General features: G+C 36.9%; 2 protein-coding genes across 10 annotated transcripts in view; one reads left to right on the top strand and one right to left on the bottom strand.

Moving 5' to 3' along the window:
- Positions 1-14,405, top strand: part of Cad96Ca (tyrosine kinase receptor Cad96Ca) — a 157,662-nt gene that overhangs the window by 130,506 nt on the left and 12,751 nt on the right. For 7 of the 8 annotated variants that reach the window (XR_011398017.1, XM_070113077.1, XM_070113076.1 and 4 more), the window contains 2 exons: positions 4,866-4,971; positions 13,113-13,252. Coding sequence is in view for 7 of the 8 variants with exons in the window: in XM_070113077.1 (XP_069969178.1) it covers positions 4,866-4,971; positions 13,113-13,252 (246 nt within the window). In the remaining variant the exon portion in view is untranslated. The remainder of the gene's footprint in view (positions 1-4,865; positions 4,972-13,112; positions 13,253-14,405) is intronic. The other variant, XM_070113080.1, reaches the window with a different exon arrangement.
- The window catches only part of LOC118681060 (uncharacterized), a 449,031-nt gene that overhangs the window by 51,694 nt on the left and 382,932 nt on the right, over positions 1-14,405 (bottom strand). The window lies entirely within an intron of this gene.

The raw sequence follows: 14,405 nt of genomic DNA on the forward strand, positions 1-14,405 counted from the left end.
TCGCATTTTTGCAAGTAGCACAAAAATTGTAATTTCCATCTTCTGAAGGAAGCATTAAAAAGAAGGCGGATGCAGCATTCGGGTGACCTTGCGCAATATTTTCGAAATTTAATTTGCGAACTTGGTGTGAAAACCATAAGCTGTCGCAGCAAATACATGTTTCAGTAGGGCCGTATTTATATTTTGGAAATAAATGTTTTTGAAATCTGTTAAATTGCCAGTATTATCAGTTTCTATAACATTATTTTCTCTCGTTAATCTGATTCGTTGGGACTGCCTTTGGTTTTCAATTTGCCTATTGAGTAGGTTATCCTACGAAGGCGAACTTGACCTTGTCTAAGACGTCACTGATTCAAAATTTCTTTCCCCATACCCCTCCTACTAAGCGTTGTGTTTCTCTATCACGCTCCTCTCTCCTTATTTCAGGATTTCTTTTTGCATGTTTCCTTTGCATTTGCGAAGTTCTCTATGATCCCTAGTGTTCCTACTTTGTTCATCATAACGTACCTAGGGATTTTATCGACGAGATCTATGATCTCGAGTATTTCTTATTTGCTCTTTAGAGCGAATTTGAGGATCTTGCCATCTTCTATGTTGAACAGTATTTAAAACTTGCTCAACATATCGTATCTCGGGATTTTCGCGCCGAAATCTATGCCCCCGAGTATTTCTTCTTTGCTCTTCAGAGCGGATTTGGGGATTTAGACGTCTTGCCCTATGATGAACAGTATTTAAATTTTGTTCAAAAGACCGTACCTCGAGATTTTCCCGCCTGTTTCTATGTTAATTTGTATTGATAATTTGTTCGGGTAGACGAATATCGGAATCTAACCTACGATTAGTGTGACTTACAGTATTTTGTGACTGCTCACTATCTCTATATAAAACGAAGAACTCTCATACGTCTTCTATTCTGAAGACGACTTAGTAATACAGATTTTCTACTTAATCTAGGCATAATTAATTAATAATAAATGAATTAATGTATAAAATACTTATAGATAATACTTATATAATTCAGTCCGTCCTGGTGTGAAAAGTTGGATCCTAGGTGCTGCTCTCTTTCACTGTAATTCCTTGTTATGACTCCTTTTCTGTTCGGTGCATAGGTACTATGGTATACTGATGCCCATATGTATATGTGTTTGCTCACCACTGTATATAATAATACTTTAAACACTGTATAACTAATACACTAAAATTAGTTTGAATAAAGCACTTTACTGGTAAAGAAATCTAGTGTAACTGAAACTACAAACACAGTGTACTGATATTTATAATACTTTGCATCATATTGCTACAGAGTAGAATAGTTTTGTGATGGTATATTTTTGTACACACAGCTTACGTGCTTTTGTATAACTATATATTACTTTTATATTCACTAACATAAAATACATAATATTTAGTTATATTTATATTTTAGAATTTAGTAACTACTAATTCATTATATTGAAGTTAAGTACTCGGAAAACCCCTCCTTAAATTGCTTTTGTCTAACACTTTTAAAACAGTACCTATTTTGAAGGGTCTGCCCATTAAGGCTAAATTAACAATAACTTACATATAATTAAGTATGGTATACACATATGTAGAGCAGGTATGTAGATTTTCTTCTTTCTGTCTTAATATCTAAACCTTTCATAAGCTGCCAACGGCTAAGGGTAAAAATGTAATTTTCTTGAGTTTACAGTTCACCTCATGACCTTCATATTACAATGTGATGTAAAACTGAAATAATAGACAGTAGCATTTAAACCGATGGGGTCGCAGTTTATCTATAACCACATAAAAAGGGTCTTTAGCCCTTTTCATACTACACTACTAATATTTATTTCATGCGATTTTTTCCACAAAGATATTTTTGCTCTATACAAAGGCCAACACTCTAAGAAACTTTTTTACATTGTTGTCTGGTATATTATGTTACAAGTTCAACATGAAGGCTGAGAAAATATACCTATCCACTGATTATCACCAAATATTAGAAGAAATATGTGTATATAGAAATCTATAGCTATCTCGATTGGTTTTAGGTGATGCAAACAACCGTTTGGTGAACAAAACTATACTCTGTTGCAACATGTTGCTAAAGTATAAAAATGTTGCGAAAGAATTCAACATTCATTATTCGATTATTATTTGGCATCTAATTAACTTATATTATTAATCATAGATTTATTTAGTGTCAATACAATTTTTTTTCTTCGAAATGTTAACTTTAACAAAAGGAAGCTATTTAACTCAAACATGCTATATGCGATATAAACTGAACCAAAGGGGTTAAATTTAATATGTGGGGTATATGAGGTTGCTGTTGTACCAAACGAGCGGAAATCAGTATATTACGGTTATAAGGTTAAAACAAAGGTCTAGACCGATTTCATGCATATGCAGCGATATACCACGTTATTTTTAAGAAAAACTGTCCATTTAAATTCATAAAATTATCAAATTAACGAAAAAAATTATACCATAAGTAGTATATGTGAGCTGGAAAATTCGTGGACCAATTTCGCCAAACGGAAGTTTTAATTTTTTACATAAAATAATTTAAAATTTTTAAACAAAAAAAATTTAAATACAAACAAATTTGGTATCTTCTTGACTTATATAAAAGGCCATAAACTTAGTCTCAGTTTTATTGCTTGAAGTGAGATATACATAAGTATGGATGTGATATTAACTCTACCAAAGTGGCTAAATTTCATATTATAAGCTTATGTGGCAAACGTCTACCAGCGAATTGGAATTCATTATATGAAGGTGTGAGGTTTAGACCAAGGTATATACTAATTTCATTCTAATTCAGCGTCAAACCACATAATTTTTACTAAATCTTATCCACTTAATTTCGTTAAAATATCACATTTTGATCAACCGGAACGGTTTAAAGTCAGGTGGAAAGACGGAAATCATATATATATTGGGGATAGAGAAAGATATTAATTTTGACATTACTCAGCTATACTCGAGAACATATTTTGAAGCAATTGTATATATAAAAAAATATTAATACTCACTGACCGACATATTCGGCATAAAACTGGTTAGAATAACGAAAAGCAATATAAGTAGTATATGGAAGTTGAGGATAGTACGAGTATTAACCCGATTTTATCAATTTTTGCCAATACCACATACTATTAACATGCCACAGACTAATAAAATGCTCCCACTGTTTCATTAAGGCACCTCACATACCATCACTAATCATATGGAGTAATGTCAGACAATTGTTCGAAAATCCTGATATTAGTTACATGGGGGCTGGTAAAAGTTTCACCCGATTTAATCCATTTTAGACACAAAGATACCTTGTTATGAGCAAAACACGCTCTCTCATTTTCATTGAGATAATTCACATACTGGCCGATATACGCGGTATAAAGTCACCCGGAAGTTCAGAAATCTTTATATTAGGTATATGAGGGCTATGGGAAGTATTGATCAGATTGAACCCATTTTTGACACAAAAACATACCATTATCGAGAATTTTATTATATGAATTTCAATTATATATCGGACGTCCGTCCGTCCGTGCAAGCTCTAACTTGAGTAAAAATTGAGATATCTTTATGGAACTTGGTAGACATGTTTCCTGGTACCGAGAGACGGGTGGTATTGCAGATGGGCGTAATCGGACCACTGCCACGCCCCCAAAACGCCATTAATTAAAAACAAATAAATTGCCATAACTAAGCTCGGCAATAAGACACAAGACTGTTATTTGGTACATCACATTAGGGATGGGCATCTGCAGTTAAATTTTTTTTAAGTGGGCGTGGTCCCACCCCTAATAGGTTTAGTGTGCATATCTCCTAAGCCGCTAACGCTATAATAACAAAATTCACTGGAAGCAAATGTTTTTAGAACCTTTACCTACAGTGTGAATATAGTTGAAATCTGGTGGCAACTCCGCCCACTCCCCATATAACGGTACTGTTAAAAACTACTAAAAGCGCGATAAATCAAGCACGAAAAACGCTAGAGACATTAAATTAAATCTCTGGGATGGTATGCGATGACTTTATAGGAACCGCGTTCAAAATTAGACAGTGGGCGTGGCACAGCCCACTTTTAGGTGAAAACCCATATCTTGGGATCTGCTTAACCAATTTCAACCAAATTCGGTGCATAACGTTACTTTCATATTTCTATGTTATATTCCGAAAATGGGCGAAATCGGACTACAACCACGCCTATTTCCCATATAACACCATTTTCAATTCTATCTGATTCTTTCACTTTCCACTATGCATATCAAGCAACAATGATTATATCGGGGTAAAACTTTGCGTGAATAATACGTTTAAAGTATGCCACCTTGTGACCAAAAATTGTCTAAATTGAACCAAAATTGTTCAAGCCCCTGAGTACTAAATATGTGGACCCCAGTGCCTAAAGTTGACCTTCTACCGAAAATATTAGTCAATCCACAAAGAAATCTCAAACGAGTATACCATTTGACTTTGCGAGAGTATAAAATGTTCGGTTACATCCGAACTTAGCTCTTCCTTACTTGTTTCCGATAAATTGGATTTTGTAGTGGTTATCTCTAAATCCCTTGGGAATAGCTTAAGGTAAACCAAACCACCCTTGGATGATCAAAACTGATACACTGAACAAATATATTTTTTTTATGATTCAATTGGTTGTTGCTAAAACCATTAGTTCATAATAATACAAGGTAAAATAAAAGGAAACTTATTTTGAAACTTTGGCAGAACACGAACTTTATTTGCAATAATAAGATATTTGTTCACAAATGTATGTATTTTTTCAAAAAGTTTACTGATTTTTGCAGGGATAATTTTAGTTTTAGCAGGTATAATCACTTAGTTCATCATTTTCATTTATATAGGCACTATGGGAATACTCATGGAAAATCTAAAACTTTGACCTCGGGTGATTTAACGTCTTTCATGTACCAAGTAGCCAAAGGTATGGATTTCCTAACTTCTCGAGGGGTAAGTACATAATGTATGTATAAATAAGTTATAAAAAGAACAACATCATTCTTAAGATTACATGATCACCTATTTCCCTATATACATACATATTAGCTGACAAATTTGACAATAGAATAGAAGAACGGGACGAAAATTTTAAACTTAGGTATATGTAAGCCAGAAAACGGATGTAATTAATTTTTGACGTCAATCCACATTGTGATCGAGAAGACATGTCCACTACATATAATTAAATTAAAACAGGAGGTCGAAAAAATATTTCCATCCAATTTTATTGAGGTAATTAACACATTTACCGATATATTCTCCATAAAGCCAACTACCATAATCTAATATATGTAGTATATAGGATCTGGGCTAACTCATTAATTTTTCTATTAATTAAATTTCTTATGAAATGTATCGAAATAAAGGTAGGTTGGTTGGCTTGTTGAGCAAGTCAGGGATTGATTCCACCGCGAAGCAATATTGTTTATAAGACATTTGTCGATTAAATAACTGCAGTAGCCAGAGGCATATAAATTCTTACGTCTCCCGAGTCTAATTGTAGGGTGGTGTCTGTTCCGGCTAAATGAGCTAGCTTCACAGTTTCCAGGTATATCACTATGTTCTGAAATCCATTAAAGGTTTATCGTGAAATAGGATTTTAGATCCCCTAAAAGATCAAGGCATCCTTCACTAACTTAGACGAAACCCTAAGACACTTTAGTGGGATATCTGTATATATAAATATATTCCTTGTTGTGAGCATACTCCTTGTCAGAACAAGAAGACTTTCAGCCGCGCGATACTTCCAACCGATTTATACCATTTAGTATTGTTTGTATAAGGAAAGCGAGGGTATTCAGAAATTCACCTCTAACCGAAACTGCCACTGTCAGTGTAGGCCACAACATGTACCTTCTTCTTTTCCAGATTCACCAACATTTTGTTCATTGTTAAGATCCAGAGAAGTGGAGATAACACGTCTCCTTAAGGTGTACCCCTTCCGACAGATCTGCACATCCTTTAAGTGCGCTCAGTATGGCCTTAGCTGCATGTTGCGTATTCAGAGGCACGAAAAATTAGAATTTTCAGTAATTTTTTTTTGCTATGAAATCATGTTATTTTACAAAAGTAGTAATATGGCATTATTATACAATGTTTTGACCTGAAGTTACAAAAATTTCCAAAAAAAAAAACGTTTTTTCCAAAGTTTTAGCTGTCTGTGTTGACAAAGTTTCAAAGAAAAGGTCCTTTCGGTGACAATTATAAGTCCTTGCAGCCTCAGGAAATTTTTTTTCTAGATTTTTGGAAAAAACAATTGGTCTTAAAAAATCGAAATTTTTGAAAAAAAATCCTTCGATCAGACCCGGGTTTATTATGTATTCTAAAAGCTGTATAAATTTTATTAAAATCGACTGAGCGGTTTTCGAGTCACCAGTTCGAAAAACATAGTTTTGAGAAAAACGCATTTAAAGTTTCTTGCAGCTGCCGCTAGCTACCTGTTTTCGAGCGCTCTTTGTTATTTGTCGTGTAACTAAAAAGTAATTATCCGATCAACTTGAAATTTTCAGAGAATATTTTCAAGATATTACACTTAACGCAAATGCATAAAAAAACGAATTGATTTATTGAAAATTTTCTTAAAAGCGCATTCTATGCTAGGAAAGTTACGAGAGTGTGTTTTTTTACTTTCAGGTACTTTTTAATCTCTGCTAGCAATGAGCTTGGTGCTGTTTCTGTCGATTTTCTCTTAGAATACGCATGCTGCGAAACTGCCATTTTTTCTGGGTTTAGGTTGCTTCTTATGTGTGATTCGATTAGCCTTTCCAACGTTTTTAAAAGAAATGATGGAAGATTAATTGGTCTGAAATCGTTTGGATTAGTGTGTGAGCTTTTGCCCGTCTTTGGTATATATGTATATCATCTCGACTTTCTTCCATAAAGTGAGAATATAGTTTAATTACAATGTTCTTTAAGCATGGTTGTAACCCAAGTCATTATGTAGATATGGGACCGCTGTAACTAAGCAGGGAATAGGGATTGAAACTGTCTCTGGCCCAATATACATTACTATCTCACATGAAGTAAACTTTTGCACGAATAGTGCGTATAATAATTCTCCCATATAAAATTGGTCAGAGTGAGACTGAATTTTTTCAAACCCCTAGATACTGAACATAACGACCGAACCCTGCTCCAATATAACCAAAATGATGATTTTGAACATTTCGGTTAAGTATACATTGTTCATATTGGTTATCATATTCGATGTTGTATAAAAATTAAGTATACATAATTTTTTAACTATAATGTATGTTAGCTAAGAACGTCAGGCTACATATAATAGATAATATTAATGCCGACATTCCCCTAATGTAATGACTTTCATTTATCTGGTTGAAATCATGTACTCAAGATTAATATCGTTCCTTTGGCTGAGTTTTTATCGCATATATGTATAATGTATACAACAACTTAGTAAAATTCAACGAGAATACGATACTAGCACATACCCTCCCACAGCACTATTCGATTTGCGTGAGTTTAGTTAATGCAGATATAAATATCACAGGGCATATAATAAAATGTAGTAGTAAAACTGTGTAAAGTTAATAAGATACCAAATATGCATGTTTGTAACGCATTCACAATTTCGTCAAATAACGAGTATTAAACTCATATGCAACATTTTTATATATTTGTTCCCCTAACAGTTGTCTGTAACATTTAAATGTTCAGAAAAACGAAACGAGTGAAATTCCGGGTGACTGTCTGTCCGCCTTCCCGTCCGTACAACGACCGGTGTGTTTTACGTGAGTACCTGCCGTCGACGGCCTTACCTCACGGTGCTCCAAAGCACAACGTATCAAAACAATGCGTTGATAAGCGCCCCAAATAATACGAGCTATTTGCAAGTATTAATTTGATTACCAGTGGCCAGTGTGTAGGGGCACACTGACCATCTTGGTAAGATTCGAGGCCGACCTAAAACCTCTTCCGTTTTCGGTTACGGAACCCAGTTGCTTGTGCAACTTATTTTTTCGAACTGAAATTCAGTTCTTCCAGCATTTAGGTTTAAACCACAGCCACCACGATACTCCCCAAAGGGCCGAACCCAATGATCAGATTGAACCGAATACCAAGGGCATTCTGCTCCCCGTAATACCAGAGTTGAGTCTCCGGTCAGGCTGTGTAGCCGAAGCTACTGCCAGTTGAGCCTCGCCTTACTCAATAACTCGTGACATTTGTCGCTTGAACTTCAAATGTCTTTTTATTTCGAATCTCATTTAAAGTCTATAATATCATTTCAAGCTGAGTATTATAGCACTATTTCTGACATCATTTACTATGCTGATTTTTCTGGGAAAAATAAAATAACAGTCATAGTGCATTTGGCTTTTAGTCGCCTTTTACGACAGGCATGCTTTACCGCGGGTAAATTCTTACCCCTACCAGCAGGGGGATCCCCGTCCGTACAGTCGATAGCTTATATATCTTGATGAAACTCTGTTCACGTGTTCCTTTGCACTTTGGTCGTTGTGGTAGATGGGCGGAATCAGAAGACTTTCACGCCCACAAATGTCGTTAATCGGAAACATATAATATGTCCGCATATTATGAAACACAACTGAAATTGGGTACACTGAAACGCAGTAGGTAGGGGCATCTGTGGTTTGAAAATGTTTAAAAAATAGGTGCTGTCTCGCCACTAATAGGTTTATTATACCTATCTCACAAATCGCTAAAGCTATTTCAACCAAATTTTTCTCAGCACAAATCACAACTGATGTGAAAATGTATGAAACCGAATATTATCTTGATGTTTCTATGTTAGGCTGTGTTAACGGGTTAAATCGGACTACTACCACGACAACTTAAAACTTTCAACAAATAATAGCTTTGAGGTATGTTATCTCACGTCTACAACTTGTCGAAATCGATACGGCTGACTTTTTACCGAAAATATCGTCCTACCTTTGAGCTATGTTATTAAATTCAAAGGGCATAATTTCCTTGCTATTGTGCTCTTGTATGAAAAATATGTAAGATCGGAGGAATACCTCCCTTAGCCCCATAGACCTAATATAGGTAGGTAGGTAGGTAGGTAAAGTGGCTGTCACTCGACACACTTAGGCCTTTAGGAGGCCCATTGTGATACCACTGGGACTGTGATCCCCTCACTCTATTGGCTCCTCTCTGAACCACCCCGTACTTCTGATGAACTTCATCAGTGAGACAAGTTTTATCTGTGCAACCTCCGAGACGTCGTCAAGAAACCCACGGCCGATGGTTGCGATTCTTTTCCTATATAGTGCTGCGCAATCGCAAAGAAGATGTTTAATGGTCTCCTCCTCTTCTACTTCCTGACAGCTTCTACAATAGTCGTTATGTGGCGTGCCAAGTCTACTTGCATGTCTGCCTATTAGACAGTGGCCTGTTAGTACTCCTACGAGAGTTCTTATATCATTCCTCTTGAATTTTAACAGTCGGCATGTGCGGCTCATATTCCATTCTTGCCACGTTTGTCTGCTAGTTGAGCAGGTCAGGGATCGATTCCACTGACACTCGGCTATATTAATGACATGTTTGTCGATTAGGTATCTACAAGTAGCCAGAGGCATATTTATGTCCTCCTTTCCAGGATCTAGTTGTAGGGTGGTGCCTGCTCTGGCTAGTTCATCTGCTACGCAGTTCCCAGGGATGTCACCGTGTCCTGGGACCCATTGCAGATTTACAGTGAAATAGGATGACAGATCCGCTAGAAGATCATGGCAATCTTTCACTGTCTTCGACGAAATCCTATGAGACAACAGAGATTTCAAATCCGGCTGGCTGTCTGTATATATAAATACCCTTCTTGTTGTGATTACATTTTTTGTTAGTGCAAGAAGGCTTTCTTTAATTGCAGTGACCTCTGCTTGGAAGACACTGCAGTGGTCTGGTAACCGGCGAAGGCGATTTTGGTATCTAGCTTATCCGAGAAGACACCGCCGCCTACTCGGTTATCCAGTTTGGAACCATCCGTATAGAAGCTTATCCCTGCTTCCTTGTCCACTACGTCCCTTTCCTACTCCTTTCTGGAAGGGAAGGCAATATTGACGACCGGATTTAGGTTCAGTTCAATAGGATTGCGAAAATCCGTAGCTATTGGAAGAAACGGGAACTTTCTAAGTATCATAGAATGCTTCTTGTTGCGACTAGTAGGGAGGATTCACACAGTCTCAGAGCTGACTTCGCTGCCATTTGCTTGCAATACAGATCTGTTGGCAGAAAGTGTAAAATTATGTTGAGTGCCTGGCTTGGCGTAGTTCTGAGAGCTCCACTGATGCAAATACTAGCTGCTCTTCCATGCTTCTAATCGCATATTTCTTTCTGTAATTGGCCACCATACTACTATACCGTAGGTCATGATCGGCCTTACAATTGCTGTGTACAGCCAGTGAGCCACCCGAGGTGTCAGTCCCCACCTGGGCCCCACCATTCTTTTACATGTGTAAAGCGCTGTAGCTGCTTTCTTTACCCTCGCTTCCAAGTTTTGTTTCCAAGAAGGCTTCCTGTCCAAAATTAGTCCCAAGTAGCTTGCTTTATCTCCTACCGTTAGCCTGGTGCCATTTAAAAATGGCGGCGTGATTTCTGGAGTACTGTGTTTCTTAGTGAACAATACTAGTTCTGTCTTGCTAGCATTTAAATTCAGTCCGCATGATACGGCCCATCCATTAATATCGTTTAATATTGTCTGCATAAGGCTAGCGAGGGTGTTCGGGAACTTGCCCCTAACCGATACTGCCACATCATCAGCGTAGGCCACAACATGTACCCCCTTCTTTTCTAGATCCACTATTTTATTCATTGTCAGGATCCAGAGAAGTGGGGATAACACGCCTCCTTGGTGTGTACCCCTTCGGACAGATCTGAGCATCGTTGAAGCTCCCAGCGTTGAAATAATTGACCTGCCCAAGAGCATCTGTTCAATTAATTTCCGGAGAGGCTCAGATATGCCCAGATCTTTAAGCGCGCTCAATATGGCCTTCGGCTGGATGTTGTTGAAGGCACCTTCTATGTCTAGGAAGGCTACGAGGGTGTATTCTTTTATTTCCAGAAACTTTTCAATCTCTGCTCCTACTGAGCTTAATGCCGTTTCTGTGGATCTACCCTTCGAGTACGCATGCTGCGAAACTGCCATTTTTCTTGGGTTTAGTATGTCCTTTATATTTGTATATTGTATTTCTATTAGTCTCTCCAGCGTTTTTAAAAGAAATGATGAAAGGCTAATTGGTCTAAAATCCTTTGGATTAATGTGCGAGCTTTTGCCAGCCTTTGGTATATATATATTGGTATGTTATCACCTTAACTTCCCTCCATATCGAGGGAATATAGTTTAATTTCAGTGCCCCCCTAAGCAGGGTTGTTAACCAGTTTATTGTGTAGCTCAGGGACTGCTGTAACTGAGCCGGGAATAAACCGTCTGGTCCCGGCGTTTTATAAGGCTTGAGCTGCCTATTGCCCAATAAACATTGCCATCTGACACTATGTCTAGCGGAGGGGACTCTGAGCTTACTTCACTCTCCATTATATGGTCCCCTATGAGGTTCTCGGAACTGCCTGGGAAGTGAGTATCCATTAGTAGGCCCAGAGTCTCTTTACTGGATACCGTCCAGCTGTGATCTGGCTTCTGAAGGTATAAGGATGCTATGTTTCGATTGTGTCATTATCTTTCTCAGCCGAGACACTTCTGCCGTATTTTCGATGTCATTACAAAAAGATTTCCACGAATTTCTTTTTGCTTTTCTTACCTCCTTTTTGTATATCCGAAGGTAGTTATGATAGTTATCCCACTCTATATCGTCTCGGGATAATTTGGCAAAATTGAATTGCTTCCTGCAATTTTTCTGCATGTTCTTAAGTATTGGAGACCACCAAGGAGGTCTAATTCTTCCCCTTTCTAGGTCCTCTTTCTTTTCCGGTTGAAATGGTGGAATCATAGGAATACGCTTTTTTAGCTCCTGAATGTGCATCTGCCAGTTCGTTTTCCTATGATTCCTAAATTTCTCTTCCCTAACTACATTTTCTTCAATTATACACTCAATGTAGCGATCTGAGAAGGAGTGTTCCACCAGTTCTTCCGATACCAGTGTTATATATGGTTATTTCTGGTTATTAATGTTGGCGTACTACCTTTGTTACATAACAAAAGCTTACTTCCTATTACATAATTAAAGAGCAACTCACCCCTTTCATTAATATCCGGGCTTCCCCATAGTGTATGGTGCGCATTGGAGTCGCACCCAAGTATAACCGAACACTTGGATGCTTCGGTGTCTCGTACCAGCTTTTTGAACAGCTGCGATGGTACTGCTACCTCGTCGTACGGCATATAGCATGATGCCAGCCGGTATTTCTTCTTACCCGTCTCCCAGCTTACCACTGTAGTGTCGTTACTACTGTAACTGTTTAATAAAAAGACCTTAAACTTTTTGCTAGCCAATATACATGTCCTAGGCTTACCTACACAACTATTCGCGTATAGATTATATCCTGGTGTCAGACCGCAAATACGCCCTCCATTAACCCATGGCTCCTGAATGAGGACAAAGTCAGGCCGTTCTTCTGCTATGCGGTTAACTAGGGCTAGAGACGCTAGTTTGCTGTGGTGTAGATTAATTTGGAGAAGACGCATTAGTTATTGTCTTCTCTGCAGGATCATGAGAGTCGCTTAAAAGCTCACTCTCAGTGTAAAGTTTAGAGAGTCTGTCCGCAAGCTCAGACCCCGAAGTACACTAGACCTAATATAAAAACTTTCGAACGTCCGGTTGTGTTATACAGGTCAATATATGAGTTATCCTAACGAAATGCAGAGAGCATCTTTATGTAGTTATATCATGTCCTGATGCCGATAATGGATAAAATAGGGACAATACGAGAGTAAAAAAGTTTCGGTTATACCCAAACTTGTTTAGTATGAAGTTTTAACATACCAACACCTAAAAGTATTTCCCCGCCTTTGATTTTTGCAAATAGCGAGAGTATAAAATGTTCGATTACACGCGAGTTTGTATTTATGTACATATATATAATATAATTATATAATATATTATATTCACTTTTTTACCTATATATGATTGAAAGTAATGTTTATTTTTTTCTTCATTTAGATAATTCACAGAGATTTAGCAGCAAGGAATATTCTGATTACTGATGAACACACTTGTAAAGTTGCAGATTTTGGATTTGCTCGTGACGTTGTAACATCAAAAATTTATGAAAGAAAAAGTGAAGGAAAACTCCCAATACGGTAAATAAAAAATAATAATAATAGTAATTAAGATAATTTCAATTGAGAGCAGAAAATTATAAGAATGACGAAATGAATGAATAATTTCCTTTCATCCGCCCGTCCATACCTACATCCATACAAGCGATAACTGAGAAAAATTTAGATATCTTAGTAAAACTTTGTACACGAACTACATCACTTTCTAAGGAGATATTGTGCATGAGTCAAATCAGAGAATTGTTATGCCATAGAACTCTTTGAACGGGAAAAGATTAAGTGCTACACCTCTGGTATTATTAAGGCAACAAAACTCGAAAGTATAGATTAGGGACGGACTTGGGTGGTTTAAAACGGTTTTGAAATTTGTTCACATCCTCACCCTCTAATATGTTTAATGTAAAAATCACATAAGGTATTAAATCTGCGAGCAAAGAATACATCTCTTTTCCACTTAATTAGATGATAATTTATTTTATTACATATTCAAATTAAAATTTATTATTGAAAAAACGAGTTTCCTCATATACGTATAAGCAGTAATTTTTAAGTTATCGGATCGTCTAAATTAGCCTACATTGAAACTGTTCCACAAGGACGTAATGCAAAACACAGTACTGTAGTTTTGTTCACTAAGTTAGAACTGAGTTCGTATAGATCGATTAAGAAGTTTTTATACTTTTGCAATATGTTGCTAGATAGTTTTGTTCACCTAACGATTGTTTGTATCACCTAAAACTTATGGAGATATGGATATACGCATTATAAATGACTGTCTGTCCGTCTGTTTGCGCAAGCTGTAACTTGAGTAAAAAGTGAGATATCTTAATGAAACTTTGTACACGTGTTTCTTGGTCAAATAGGGAGAATGGTAATGTAGATGGGTGTAATCGGACCAATACCGCGCCTACAAACCGCCATTAATCGAAGACTTACAAATTGCCATAACAATCCGCAAAATAAGCTACAAAACTAAAATTTAGTACAACGAACCAAACTAAGGAGGGGCACCCGTGGTTTGATAATCCTTAACAATTGTCTAAAGCGGGCCATAACTATTCAAGCCTCCTATACTTCGACTTTTTACCGAAAATACAAGTATCGTTCAATGTATAAGATATATTATATAATTTAAATTCGGAAAGAATAATAATAGGTCCGCAACTAAGTTTTC

This window comes from Bactrocera oleae, chromosome 2 (genome assembly GCF_042242935.1).
Source record: "Bactrocera oleae isolate idBacOlea1 chromosome 2, idBacOlea1, whole genome shotgun sequence".
In the NCBI taxonomy this organism is placed as follows: Eukaryota; Metazoa; Arthropoda; class Insecta; order Diptera; family Tephritidae; genus Bactrocera; species Bactrocera oleae.